The 14,425-nt window shown below is 28.0% G+C and overlaps 1 protein-coding gene across 9 annotated transcripts; it reads right to left on the bottom strand.

Annotated features, from left to right (window-relative positions):
• Nucleotides 1-82: 82 nt before the first annotated feature.
• LOC132942069 (juvenile hormone acid O-methyltransferase-like) lies at nucleotides 83-12,811 on the bottom strand. Of its 9 annotated transcripts, none has more exons than XR_009664217.1 (8): nucleotides 10,943-12,805; nucleotides 10,564-10,863; nucleotides 10,090-10,225; nucleotides 8,381-8,574; nucleotides 4,723-4,837; nucleotides 3,300-3,391; nucleotides 314-628; nucleotides 83-205 (listed from the first exon to the last, which is right to left on the bottom strand). XR_009664217.1 is itself a non-coding variant. In XM_061010370.1 (5 exons), exons 1-4 carry the CDS (start codon nucleotides 11,129-11,131, stop codon nucleotides 8,399-8,401), a joined length of 801 nt encoding a protein of 266 aa, XP_060866353.1. In that variant the 5' UTR covers nucleotides 11,132-12,805; the 3' UTR covers nucleotides 4,863-4,884; nucleotides 8,381-8,398. The 9 variants fall into 9 exon arrangements, 2 of the variants coding, with proteins under 2 accessions (XP_060866353.1, XP_060866352.1); XR_009664216.1 differs by having other exon boundaries at nucleotides 83-219; XR_009664218.1 differs by having other exon boundaries at nucleotides 3,300-3,414.
• Nucleotides 12,812-14,425: the final 1,614 nt, after the last annotated feature.

The raw sequence follows: 14,425 nt of genomic DNA on the forward strand, positions 1-14,425 counted from the left end.
AATTAAGTAGAAATAATATGTTCACATTTTTTTTCCACGAAAACGGTTTTATTTATTTTTAATGCAAAAAATATTACAGTACCTTTTTCGAACAGTCGGGCAAGCTGGATTATATTTCCGCCGGCGCCGCAAAACGGGTCCACAGCCACTTTCACCCGGTCACACTTTTCTGCCATATATAGGCGCTGAGTGTCTCGGGACAGACCTAGTAAAAGCTCTCTATAAAACCAAACATACGATTATAATATATATCATTTTCATTTTTAACATGATATGATACATATATAATATATAAATGTTTTTTTTTACATACCCTAGTCCATCAGAATACCTTGGTCGAATTTCGAAAATAAGGCATGTCTCTTCTTCCAATATTTATATGTGCTTGGTCTATGCGGGCAATATAAAAAATCAGTCATGGGGCTAAAGTAGTCACGGCTTCCACGGAGGACGGTTTCTCGATGCCCGTTGCACTGCAGGACTCCTCACGATGTTGGCGATGAACGCAGTCATCGGGGAGTCGTGCGCACAACAGGCAGAGCAGCAGCGCTAAGACGGTCACAGCCAAAGTTCCGACCACGGTGACGACCAGCATTGAAGTTACGCTGATAGCAGTGAGATTGTCGTCCTGTAATAAAATAAACATTAAAGTTAATAATTATTCATAGTTAAATCGTCGACGAACGTGTGACACACACACGGAGGGCTTGCAGCATCGTTTTTCTATATAATATCAAATTATACGTATATTCTTCGGTGCACAATGCGGCTATCGTTATCTGTACCCACACGTACCGTTTCTTAAAGTTTTCTGGTGCATACGTCATGAATATAGAAAACTTTAAGTAAAAAAAAAACAAACAAGAAAAAACAGAAAAAACTAACTAATAATAATTAAACAACAGAAACAAATCTAATCTATCTTAAACTATAACACAAAAAAAAATGAATAATAACAAAAAAACAACAGAATACTTTGCACTAGAGAAAGAAAGCAATGGGGGTTTTCGAAGAGCAAGCTCGGCGTTATATGAGAGAGTCTAAGAAGAAAATGTCATATTTGCACGTGTGTTTACGCCTTTTATAGGAAAAATATTGGCCGCACACACCATTGGTAACAAACATAACTGTTTATATGGAGTCAGCAAGGAAATTTTTTACGAGAAAAAAATCATTATTATATATTAGCCAACAAATTTACTATAATCTTACGACGAAAAATACGCGAGTACAATATATGAAACCTATACCCTATATTATTGTGTCACTGCTCAGGCCAAGGCCTTATTTACAATTTTGCCACCCATGGGCAAAAACAATTTTGGGCCATTTTGGCACCCACGTTTTTGCTCATGATTAATTTGTCCCGTTTCAATATTTATTATCCACAAAAAATCAGAAACAACTGTCTTATTATTACTAAATATAATTAAAAATTATATAACATACCAAACTACTATATGGACGACTGTATTATTATATTATATTATATTATTATTCTCATAATAAATTGATGTGACAATGCTCTTTTGCAGAGGTGAATAATATTTAGATAGGTACCTGTTTTATTATAAAATAATAACGATAGAATTTCTATAGCATATACCATAATCTAACATTTGTTATTAGGTATACAAGATTTATTAAATGCTTCAACGAAATTCAGATAGTCACTCGGCATCTATAGCGATGGAATGATAAAAGTGGTTTTAAATTTAAAAGCTGCGGGGTTGTAAATAATATAATATTATTACTGTCGTTAATGCACGCAGATAAATCTTTGGAAATGTGTACCCATATATTATAATAAGCCACGACTTATTTTAGTTAGACAGGAGAAGAATAATAATTAATAACAGCTCGCACTTAAAAACAAGTGATGCTGATTTAAGCAAGTGTATGTTTCTATAATTATGCACTTCCGCAAATTCGGGTTTTTTTTTTATATTTTAATTAAAAAACTAATAAATGTGTAGTTATTATTACGTCTTGTTAAAAATAATAATAATAAAATCGTATCCACACAACGCTTGAAAACGCGTTAATATGTTTCAATGTTTGAAAAATAACAAACAAATCGTATTCTAATTTTTACGAATTATTTTTCTGTCGTATTTTAAATTTACTGAATAAATTCTTATCAATGTAGATTGTTGCAGTTTTGCGATTCACGTAATACATAATATTATTACCGCGTTCCGATTGTCGTGCTTATCAACTTATTGTAAGACCCACCCGCGCAGACTCACGTAATAGTTAAGCACGAACCGGACGTTAAAGTTCCAAGTAAAGTTCTAACTCGCGTATAAATGACATTGCGACCGACGGCTATAGACTGTCACTCACTCATCTGTGCCGTAGTAAGACCCACCCGGACAGTAAAAAACGAATAGGAACTCCCAAATACATGCAGCCACTTGGACGTACGCACCACGCGTATTTTAGTAGCATACATTTTTTTTTTTGTTAGGCCTTCTTGTTTGTTACGTCTAGTGGCGATTTAGGATATTTAGGATTATGCTGCCCTTGGTACACATTTTTTTAATGAAGTTGCATGAAATTTACTAATTTACTTATTAACTACTATTAGTTACTTTATATTCGTGTAGGTAAAGAAGTAAATTTGTTATCTAATATATAAAAATCTCGTGTCACAATATAGAAAATGTATGTCGCCAAACTCCTCCGAAACGGCTTGACCGATTTTCATGAAATTTCGTGTGTATATTCAGTAGGTCTGAGAGAGTGAAGTTAACTATTTTTCATACCCCTAAGTCCAACCCGGGGATGTGCTCAAACGAGAATTTTGAGATTTACGGTGGAAATTTTTGTTTATAAATGGTTGCTATGGGTTTTAAAGTTACAATAATAATAATAATCGTTTGCCATTGATTAATTGTTAGTTAAATTATTATTATTATTAATAATTATTAATGACGTATTAGTATTTTATTTGTATATTGGTTAATCAAGCATGCATCAAATCGGATTGTCGCATATTGCACTTTATAGCCGCTCATCGGCGGGTGGATTGTCTACTTGATATACCTTTGCAAATTGTCCGCGATCCGACGTGGTCGGATTGCCTACCAGAGGGTGGCTGAATTGCACTTACTGTTGCGAGTTACATACAAAAGGATTTGAACAATCACAATTTAAAGAGTTGTCATTTTTTAAGGGAAACGAAGTGCATGGGATCAGCTAGTTTAAATATAATACAAATTAGCTTATCTACCATATTATTTAGATAAAAGTTAAATTATCTTTATCTAATATAGATAAATGTAAAATGTATTTACCAAGGTGTATTGATAAGGTGTCGTCACTTGTTTGAAAACTTGATTGAAAATTTTACCACAGACAGTCGTCACCACCGGGAGCGCTGTATGTCCTAAAGAGGCCGAAAAACGAACGCTTTTGTACACCAAAGCCATAGAAAATTGAAAATATATTATGATTTAACGAATAAAATTAAAAATTTTTCATTGTATAATTACTTTTTTGATCTAAATTATTTGTATGCATGTATTTAAATAATTTCTTTTTATCAAATACAGTCATTAATATTATTAAATATTGTCATTTTTAAATTTCCTACCTATTCCAAAAAAATATATGAAAAATGTATGAGTTACCTATTGGTAATTCACTAAATTATCATACATAACTATTTCAGAGTGTTATAATTAACAAATAATAATTTATAATTACATGGACATGAAAAGGGAGGGCCGGAGGGGGCTTAGACCACTCTGAGCAATCTTAAGGCCTCTCTAAGATAATATGTACTTTAACAGAGATCCTGGGGATACCAAAATATATGCTAAATGCTTGATAGATTTATAAGGTCATCATATATCAGTGCTTCTCAAGCTGGAGGCATGGCTATTTTATTTAAACTATTTTCTTTAGGCTTTAAGAAAAAATTGATTTGATGCATTATTAGACCATACTTACACGGAACAAGACTTTTTAATAAACGATAGTATTGACATGTCAGCCCTAACATATTTCATTGGTTACATTGCAAGACAGGCTAAAAAATTTTCAACTGCCAAACATTGTGAAAACTGCTATTTATCATTGATTAATGATGTAGATATCAATGTGCAAAACTTGGATCCCGAGGATAATCTAATAAAATCAAGAAGCAAGGGATTTTTATTAATCCCTTCAAATAATTTGAAAGAAATTATATTTAAGTTAGAAGTAATAATAACAAAAATTATTGAAGAAAAATGTGTGAAACAACATATATTAATAGAAGGTATGTTTGTAATGTTGCATTTAAATTAAAAAACTTCACACACATTTTATACTCTTTATTTTTTAAACATATTTTGTAGTTATGGAAGAAATAAATAAACAAAACATTTTGACAAAGGTTGGTTGCCCAATACATAGCCAAATACTAACAAAATATATTATTACATATTATGTCAAAACAAGGATGATATTTGCTTGTAAAAGGAAAAATGAGCAAGTTGCTGAAAAAAAGAAAACACAAAAAAAACTTAAAAAAATTTCAAAATTAGTTTGAGTTACCTAGATATAATAAAATGTGAAAAAAATTATAATTTATATTATTAGAATTTTGTATGTGCACTAGAAAATAATAATACTCAACTCTACCAGACTACTTTTAAAATTAGGGCTAGAATTATATACATGAACATTAAAGTAGAAAAATTTGATAAGTATCTATTAGGAATAGTTACGTACCGACTCGTATCGAAGTCTGAGTCCGATATGGGTCCAGTATGTATTGCTTGTATCTTGCACATGTAACTTCTTGAATGCTCTTGAAAGTTGAACTCATTCTTTCTTCCTTGAAAATCTTTAATTTAAAGATTTCAATTAGGTTGCAAATATCCCAAGAAGTGACTAAATTATACATCATAATATTTTATAATTGATGTCTACTTGATAAAAAATATTTAAAACAAAAATACAAATGTAAATTAAAACTATTAGATGCTAACTCCAAAAAAAATAACATTTGAATCCATAGTTTTAAGGCATTTTGCATTTAACAGTATGAAAAATTAGGCCTTCATAGGACAGGAAGCGCGCTATAGGAACTGTGGTAAAAATTTCAATCAAGAGTTTATACGGATAGGGGTTCAGAGTGACGACACCTTATCAATACACCTTGGTATTTACCTATCTTTATCTGTATGTAGATAAATGTATATAAAATTATCTGTATTAGTAATATTATAGGCTAACAGACCGTTTTCGCTCAAAATAGTTTTACGTATACATCGAGTTTATATATCATTGAATTCAAATTTAACATCATCCATAACGGTGACCTACTTGTAACCTACTGTACAACAGAGCGACACCCACTTACCTGCTTTTTTGTTTAGAAATTACATTTTGTTAACTCAGTTTAAGAGAAAAAGTGATTTTACTAAAATTTGGGATGTAGGAACCATCGAAAATAATTTTCCAATCCCAAAAAACTACTTACTTAATTGAATTATGTTAGTCGGAGAACTTAACTGTGTAATTGCTGTAAGCTGTAGGACGGATCTTTGTTATCATTTATATTTCCTAGAATTTTTAACTCCGTGTACCCAAATCTACATTTTGACAATTTTTATTTTAAATTATATTGTTTAAATCTTTTCATAGTTGATTCTAAAGAATATAAGTGCATATCAAAAGTTTTTTCAAAACTGTGCAAACATCAATATAATTTAGATTAATTCTAAAATTGAAGTTTTTCATAATTTTATTTATAGCTTCCTGATATTTGCTTGGGCCATTGCTAATTTCGTTTAAATTGATATTTTCTTGTTGTGATGCAAAACGCTATTAGATTTTAAGCTTTTTTACTTAATTTAAAGGACCACGAAACAAAAAAATGATTTAGGTTTAATTAATAGTTAGTTAATTACTATACCTAACAGTGGTACTACAATTTGTATACGTCGATTCGTTGAGGTGCTAGAGCCCAAGAGAGATAACCGCGTGACGTCAAAAGATGCGCGGTGGCCTAATCTTTTATACAGGAATCACCGAGAAAGTCTAGATTATTAATTTATATTAAATTATATTATAAATAACTTTATAGTCACAACAATGAACAGACATATACAAATACTATATTTGTTAATTATGTTTTTATCCAAAATAAGACATAAATTCTGTTTATATGTCTTTGTAAACGGACGTATTTTTCAACTTTATATTTTCATAGTTGAAATTTTGTAGTAATGTATTATAAATTATAATCATTTTTATTTTATTTATTAATAATAATATTTTTAATTTTATTGATATTTACAGAAAAAAAACTAAGAAAATTGAAAACTGACAATGTCCTTAAACAGCTCAAAAAGAGTCAAATTACTTTCAAAATTGTATGGTGTATAAAAAGTTCTAATATAAACATTTAGTGAAATTTTCAAGTATCTACAGTCATTCGTTTTTTAATTACAATAAATTAAGAAAATCGTTACACGAGAAATCGAGTAAATATCAAATGTTGTAAAAATATGAATTTAAAACGCTCATAAAAATGTAATTTGATTTGTTTGTAGACATTTTGTTTTTGATAAAAGTAGACAAACTTATGAGGAATCTTGTATTAGATTTTCAAATTTTCAGATTTAAAAAGAAAAATTTTTATGAATTCTCAACTCAAAATAATTTGCTAATTTTTGCGATTTTTCAGGATTTTGTCAAAATTTGAACTTTAAATGCTTGTAAATAAAAACTATGACTAAGGATTTTTAATATTTTTCAAGTGTCATTGTAACAATATAGAAGGAGCCTTGTATTAAATTTTGAAGCTTTTTTACCCAACAAATAAAGTTTTATTGACATTCATAGAAAAAAAGACGAATAACATTGGAAACAGAAAATTATATAATAATATCATTTCATTGTAAAAATGTAAACGAAAAAGGATTCTGAGCGGAGACGATGTGTCAGCCTAGGATATTTTATATTATATTTATATTGTTATTAATTATTATTAATACAGTAGTTGGTTAGTTATTATTTGTTTATTATCATATTTGTATATAATAATAAACTTTAGAAATTCAAAGTACCTCGAATAATATAATTTAAATACAACACAAAACAAAAATCGTTATTCTTCGTTTAAATATATAATTTCGTCCAAATTAGAACATGAAATTTAAATCAAAATTTAAATACTTATAAAAATAATTGTTGCTATGTATTTTTTATATTTTTCCACTACTATTGTAACAATATATATTATAGGAGCCTTGTATTCAGTTTTCAAGCTTTTTCACCCAACCGATTGTATTTTATTGACATTTATAGAAAAACATTGGAAACTGAAAATGTCCGTAAATAGCTCATATATATACATAAATAAATATATCACATGATCTCCCAGCTATTATACCCACTTGTTATTAGCATTGACAAAGCCATTGAGGTAATTTCAATGAACAAATACAGAAAAAAAAACCATTGTAAAATCAATGAATAATTAATTTTTTATAAACAAAAATGTCCATCATAAATATCAAAATCCCTGTTTAAGTACCTCCCCGGGGTTGGACACATTAGATTATTGAGAGGGTAGTTTACTGTATTTAATTTGAAAGTGACTTATTATAAACGTATGGGTTTTCTAAGAAGCTGTTCATTTACGCACTGATTTGGGTTCGCTTATCCTAATATTAAATAAACATGATGTATCACAGATACATTAACCTATTAATTGTTATAATCATTATAACCTATAAAATTAACGTATTGTTTACCTAGGTTAATAATATATAATTTATAAACATAAAATTGATGGTATTTCAGTATTTAGCTATAATAGTTGAGATGTATACCTAACTCCCGTGTTGCTAACTCCCGGATGGGTGACCACCCGGATTTTTTTAGGTTTAAATCGTTGTCACACATACAAAACAGCATCAACATTGTTGTGTTTCAACAAACTGTTCCTTCCCCCCTTAAACCAAAAAAAAATTGCTAAATGCTGAGAGTAAATTGCAAATGCTATGCATTTGAAAGACAGGACAACAAATGAAGGCAGACAACCTCTGAATAATTAAAAAATTTATTTTTTAAACTTTAAAATTGGTATTGTGTTAATAAAGTGATTGAATTATATTTAAGAACAGTTAAAAATAAATATTCCGTATTATGTAGTCTAATAATTACATTTGTATGTTTCTTATATTATAATATGTAGTCAATGGACATTAAGAATATTTCTTGGCAACGCCCGATTTTCTTTTAGTTCAGTAAGACAATTATATTCAACTAGTCACCAAATGTGATTGTGATGCAGTGATAGGACCACCCAATGGTGCTGACTATTGTAAAAACGCACACCCAAGAAGAACTCTTAATGTAAATAGAGGATTATTACTTAATTTTTTTAAAAATTTTAATCTTTGACAGCATGCACAGTAATAGGAAGATATGCCTTGATTATTTTTCCTGTAATGGAGCATATTTCAACCATTTGTCTCTCACATATTTTATCTTTAACATGCATGGAGTATCTGTCATGCAAATGTTGTGGCAAAATATTGTACATAACATCTACTGCTTTAACGGCACCTAAAAAACAATAAAAATAAAAATTACTTTTGATTTGTAACAAAAATGTTTGAAAAGTTTAATACTTGGGTTATTTAGTAGTTTAATATTATGATAACAGATAAGGGCACCCTTTATATATTGTCAGTCTTAAGCTGTTAGTAAAGAATGATATATAACATGGGTCTCTGATCTTCATTTTACAACTTAACAAATCTTAAATATGTTTCAGCATCGCGAGCCAAAGTTGTTTAGACTGTTCGAGAAGGATAGAAAGGCAATGTAATTTAAGAAAGATAAGCGTCACTTGTAAATGCTGGTCATTAAAGTTACTTCTATAGTTATTTCCTCTTTAGTGGAAAGTTGGATTGGAAACCACTGGAATTTTGACAGAACATTAGCCATAATATGCTCATTATAAACTAAGTAATGATCAGGTAGAGAGTAAAATAAAAGCTATTTTATAATTTTTATAGAAAACTAATTTATTAAATACAAACTTGGGTAAAATACTTTTCAGAATATGTATTCGAATACTTTATGATAATAATATTCCTAACTTTTTGTGAAGTATTCCAAATATTTTTCGAATACTTCTTTTTAGTAGATTTATATTTCAATAGCAAAAATATTATTTTTTCAATTTTGTGTTTATAAATGAACAATATTATAATCTCAATAATACACACCTATCTAGCTATTTATTAGTTATAAATTATTTTCAAATTATTATATTTAATAAGTAATAATTAGTAATGTATAAGAGTATACCTATATAAGAAAAAAAGTATTCAAAATACCGTATTGAATACTTTAAAAAAAAAGTATTTAAAAAGTATTCGGAATTTAAATACCAATAACTTTTTACTTTAGATTCTGTGTCCAAAACCTAAAGAAAGTTCTGCCAAATAATAGTCATTAGGTTGAAATGTATGTCATAAACTCGCATGATATATTCTACACAATATTACACTAAATAATAAAGAAAAAAAATCTAAAAATGGTTTTATTAAAGAATTTGAAATAAGGTAACTACCTAGGTGAGTTTTTACTAGTAAAAGAATAACATATTACAATTTAATGGGTAAAAGGAAAGAGCAAACAAAGTTTAGGTAATAAATACAGAAGTACCATATCTGATAGAAATTAAAAGTTAAAATTGTGTCACAGACTAATTATTAAAAAATTAGACTGAACTGGTGAATTAAATACAAAAATGAAATTTAATTTTAATTAACTATAAAATATTTTAACTTGTATTAAAATTAAAATATTAAAAAAAAACCCAACGGGGTTGCAATAGATAATATTCTTACTTCTGAATTTGATAATAGGTCAATTCACTCAAATTTTTAAAAGGAGCCACATGTGTTCTGCTAAGTGTAAAATTTGCTATTTTAAAAATTTGTAAGACAGAGACAACACATGCGGGTGTGTCGTTTTCTTAAGCGTGAACAAATACAAATAACTGAAAACCATTGTTGTAGAAATTTTTTATCCAGAAAAAAAAATGTAATTATTAATTATTATAATTACTTAAAAGTGATGGGAAGTCTGGAAATGTATATTTTTTGATACTTGATTCTAAATTAATAATTCGAAATCCAGCCTTGGTGAAAATGTCTCTTATTTCACCTTGTGAATACACATTTTGTGACATCCGCTTTATATCCTATATATAATGTGTTGTAAGTTTATTATAACAAATAATGAAAATATAAAATAATTAGGTATGATAATGTAAAATTGCATTTTTAAAGGCATCATTTTAATCATCATATACAATACATTTAAAATGTAATAACAAAACAAAAACAGTTTGTTTTAAATTTTTATATAAATATTGTAAGTAGTAACTAATTTTAATAGAATCAAGTAACTTGATTTTTTTTTTTACTAGATACTAAATCTCCATATAAATATTTATCCTAATATGAATTTATAAAATGGAAAGTATTTTTATTGATAGAAATAAAACCTAAAAGAAAAAAATAACATAAATATACTTACTTTAATATATATTTGCCATTCTGTATCCATACATTTATACAATTCAACAAATGGATTAATTAACATGAAGTTAACCAGAATTTCTCCACCACTTTTCAACATTAAGTGCATATTCAGCAAGGAATCAACTTTATTATGAACCCAGTGAAAGCAGAAAAATGAAAATATTTTGTTAAATGTGTGCGAATAAAAAGAGCAGTCATGGGCATTTTCTATATCCAGAACTTTGAAATCCATCTTGGAGCATCCATAGGTTTTTCTTGCAAATTCTACCATTTCTATTGATTTATCAACACCAACCTAAAAAAATAATAATATATTTATATTATAAAATACATAATACTTGTAAAAAATAATATTTTGACCAACTTAAACTAACCAACTGATTGATTTTATTCTTTAAAAAAGGATAAAGAATATCTGAGGTAACATCACCTGGTCCACATCCTAAGTCTAAAACTATTTCATTAGATTTCCATACCATTTTTTCTATATATATATTTGAGATATCTCTGGCATCCCTCCGTTGCATACCATTATCTTTGATATACTGCCCCGGGCAATGCATTTCAACAAACTAAATATTTTCTCACAAAACATACTGTTTTATACTTGGTTAAGTGATAAGCACATTAGGGTTCAAGATAAAATACCTAACAGACCTTCTTAATCATGTAATTTCCAAAACCAACACATTATTGTAAAGCAATATGATTAAATTTATACATAAAAATCTTCCACCTATTTATATTTTTATAATCTTATTTAAATTTGTTTTAGAAAGCCTTTTCATAAATTATATGTTAGTTAATCTGATCAAAGTACAGACGTTGCCAGATAAATTGAGACGGCGGCGGAGGTGCGATAACGGAAAACCAGTGGTTCTCCGTATTTGAATATTATTACCGAAAATACATCAATAACCCAACAATTGTCACAAAAATTATTTTACGATATTAATTAAAAATTAAATATTCTGATAATTATCTTTTATTAAAGAACAAAAAGTAGAAATTTTAAAATAATAATAATAATAAATACAATTTTTTGCACTGAGTCGGGATCGAACTGGTGACTGCTCTTGTCGTAGCCAACTGTGTGACCTTTGCACCACACTGCCAGCAACTAGTTTAGGCTACACTTACTGAAAAGCGCCGCCGCCGTCTCAATTTATCTGACGACTGTAGATTCTTTAGTATGTAAATTACCTAATATTATTCATAGCTTTTATTAGGGTAATTCCGGGTTATCTCGGGTTACCCAAATATTTCCAAGACTCCCTGTTATAAAAACCCACGTTATCTTGACTACCTCATACAGGAAACCTGATAATATATATAGGTACTGTTGGTTAAATAAAATTGTGAATCTTTTTATAAATTTACATTCCCACATTATAATTTGTATCATTGTAGTTTAAAATTTAATTTTGTTTTCAATGTACAATTTACTATCTACGTATCTTATCATAAGATCATTAACTATTTATTTTGTCAGTTGAAAGTCGTTTGTTAGGTTACCTACCTATTGTTCATAGTAGTCGTCACTCGTCAGCAATATTATTTACTATACAGTATTACAGTTCTTGCGCCTAACTAACAAATATTTTTTTTAAATTTGTTATTACAAGAGAAGGAAGCTGTCTGACATCTTCAAGACCACAAAGTGTTGCAAAGTGTACGAATTTGTTCAAACAATCTCTTAGCAAAGTCATATTTCAGTAAAGAGATATTTGGAAATGTAATTTAAAATAAAAGGTAAATATTATCCGTAGTGGTAATTGGTTAGTGAAATTGCAAATATAATTTACGACTGCAGTGCGATTTATATATGGCTGGTCATGAAATGACAAATATAAAATGGTATGAACAACAATCCAATTTAAATGAAAATACAGTTATAGAATGGAACATTATGTGTAGTATCTGCAATAGTTATCGAAAATAAACCACAAGGAAAAATAGGTGAACCGGAGATAAACTGTAGATTAATGAAAGTTTATTTTTGAAAAGAATAAATCACATTTAGGGAGTACTTCCTAAATATTGGATATGGATGAATTGGTTGAGAGCCTAACACAAACTTTTCTAACGGCAATCAAGAATAAAATTTAGTAAGGTAGCACAATTTATATAGATTTTTGCGTGCTTTTAACACTGAATTATTAAGAGCATCAAAATATAATACAAATAAATACATTTTTATTTAAAAAATGCAGTAGTTGAAATAAGCCAGAGGAACCAATATATAAAATCTAACCTTATCAGTAGTGACAAAGAGTTTTTGATATTTTCATTATTTATTCATTGATAACTAAGAATCACCGTTATATGATACTGTCTAAAATAACAGACGAAATCCAAAGGTTTGCTCGCAAACACATAACAATGCTAGTTCATCATGTCAATTCATTGCCCATCAAATTATTAGATAGCTCCAAGGAAATCAACATCTGAAACCATACAACTTGACTTAGTTTAAGATTTTAGATTAAGACAAGAGCCACTTCATTAAAAGTGACTCCCATCAATGAGTAAAGTATATATAATTTATATCTAGTATGTAAAACATATACGATTGTTATTTATAAAGACTTTTGGGTCGTTTAAATAATAAAGCCCCCCCCAAAAAAAAAGATGATAATATACTCTATTCTAAATATGAAACACCATGGCGGCCACTGGCAAAACAGTATTTGTTAGGTAAAAGTGGGTGTTTCGTTTGGAATGGGGTATAATCATTAGTGATTTTAGTAATAATTAATTAAATATCTATTTAACAATATTGGGTTTTCTACATTAAGTTGATCAATGTAGGTACTACATATTATTTATTAAATCACCTCATCGGTAGTGACGAATTTTATTACATGTATTCATTACTTATTCATTGCTAACTTAGATTATAATCATTGGTGATTTAATAATATTAAATAAATTACTTTTTAAATAATATCTGTTTTTATAACATTAAGTTGAATAATGAAATACTTAAAATATATAAAATCACCTCATTGGTAGTGACGAATATTAATTCATATATTCATTACATGTTCATTGAAAACTAAGACTATAATCATTAGTGATTTTAATAATATTTGATTGACCGTATGAAATATTTTAACAATACCATGTTTTCTACATTAAGTTGGTGATTGTACTACTTATTATTTATTAAATCACCTCATCGGTAGTGACGAATACTATTCAATTTATTCATTAATTATTCATTAATAACTAAGATTATAATCATTAGCGATTTTAATAATATTTTTTAATACATTTTTTAATAACATCTATTTTTATAACATTAAGTTGAATAATGAAATACTTCAAATATATAAAATCACCTCATTGGTAGTGACGAATATTAATTCACATATTCATTACATGTTCATTGATAACTAAGATTATAATCATTAGTGATTTTAATAATATTTAATTGACCACATTAATGCCGAATTTCATGAACAATCAATTAATTTAATAATAATAATAATGTCTATTCAAATAATTAAATAATTGAATGAAACGGGCAGAGTTTCAGTGGTGCATTGTAATTAAAATTACACTATGACTAATACACAGTAAAATAATAATATTATATAAATATCTAATAAGAATAAACAAAAATAATAATAGAATAATATTATCATTCAGTTTAAGAATAACAACTTATTAATCATGCTGGGATAGCTAAATAGTTATTAGCTCTATACAAGAGTCCCCATAAGTTTGTCTACCTTTATTGAAAAAAAAAAAATGTCTACCGGTAAGTCAAATTAAATTTTTTGAGTGTTTTAAAATCAAATTTTTACAACATTGTATATTCTTTCGATTTCTCATGTAGCGATTTTATCATT

The sequence above is a fragment of the Metopolophium dirhodum genome, chromosome 3 (assembly GCF_019925205.1).
Source record: "Metopolophium dirhodum isolate CAU chromosome 3, ASM1992520v1, whole genome shotgun sequence".
Taxonomy (NCBI): Eukaryota; Metazoa; Arthropoda; class Insecta; order Hemiptera; family Aphididae; genus Metopolophium; species Metopolophium dirhodum.

What these genes read in the sequence shown, in the direction of transcription:
- LOC132942069 (XM_061010370.1), bottom strand. Translation starts at nt 11,131, where the DNA reads ATGCATTGCCCGGGGCAGTATATCAAAGATAATGGTATGCAACGGAGG. An exon ending in AGAATAAAATCAATCAGTTG is followed by an intron (nt 10,864 to 10,942) that starts GTTAGTTTAAGT and finishes TTATTTTTTTAG; the next exon opens with GTTGGTGTTGATAAATCAAT. An exon ending in AGACTTCCCATCACTTTTAA is followed by an intron (nt 8,575 to 10,089) that starts GTAATTATAATA and finishes ATTGTTTTTTAG; the next exon opens with GTGCCGTTAAAGCAGTAGAT.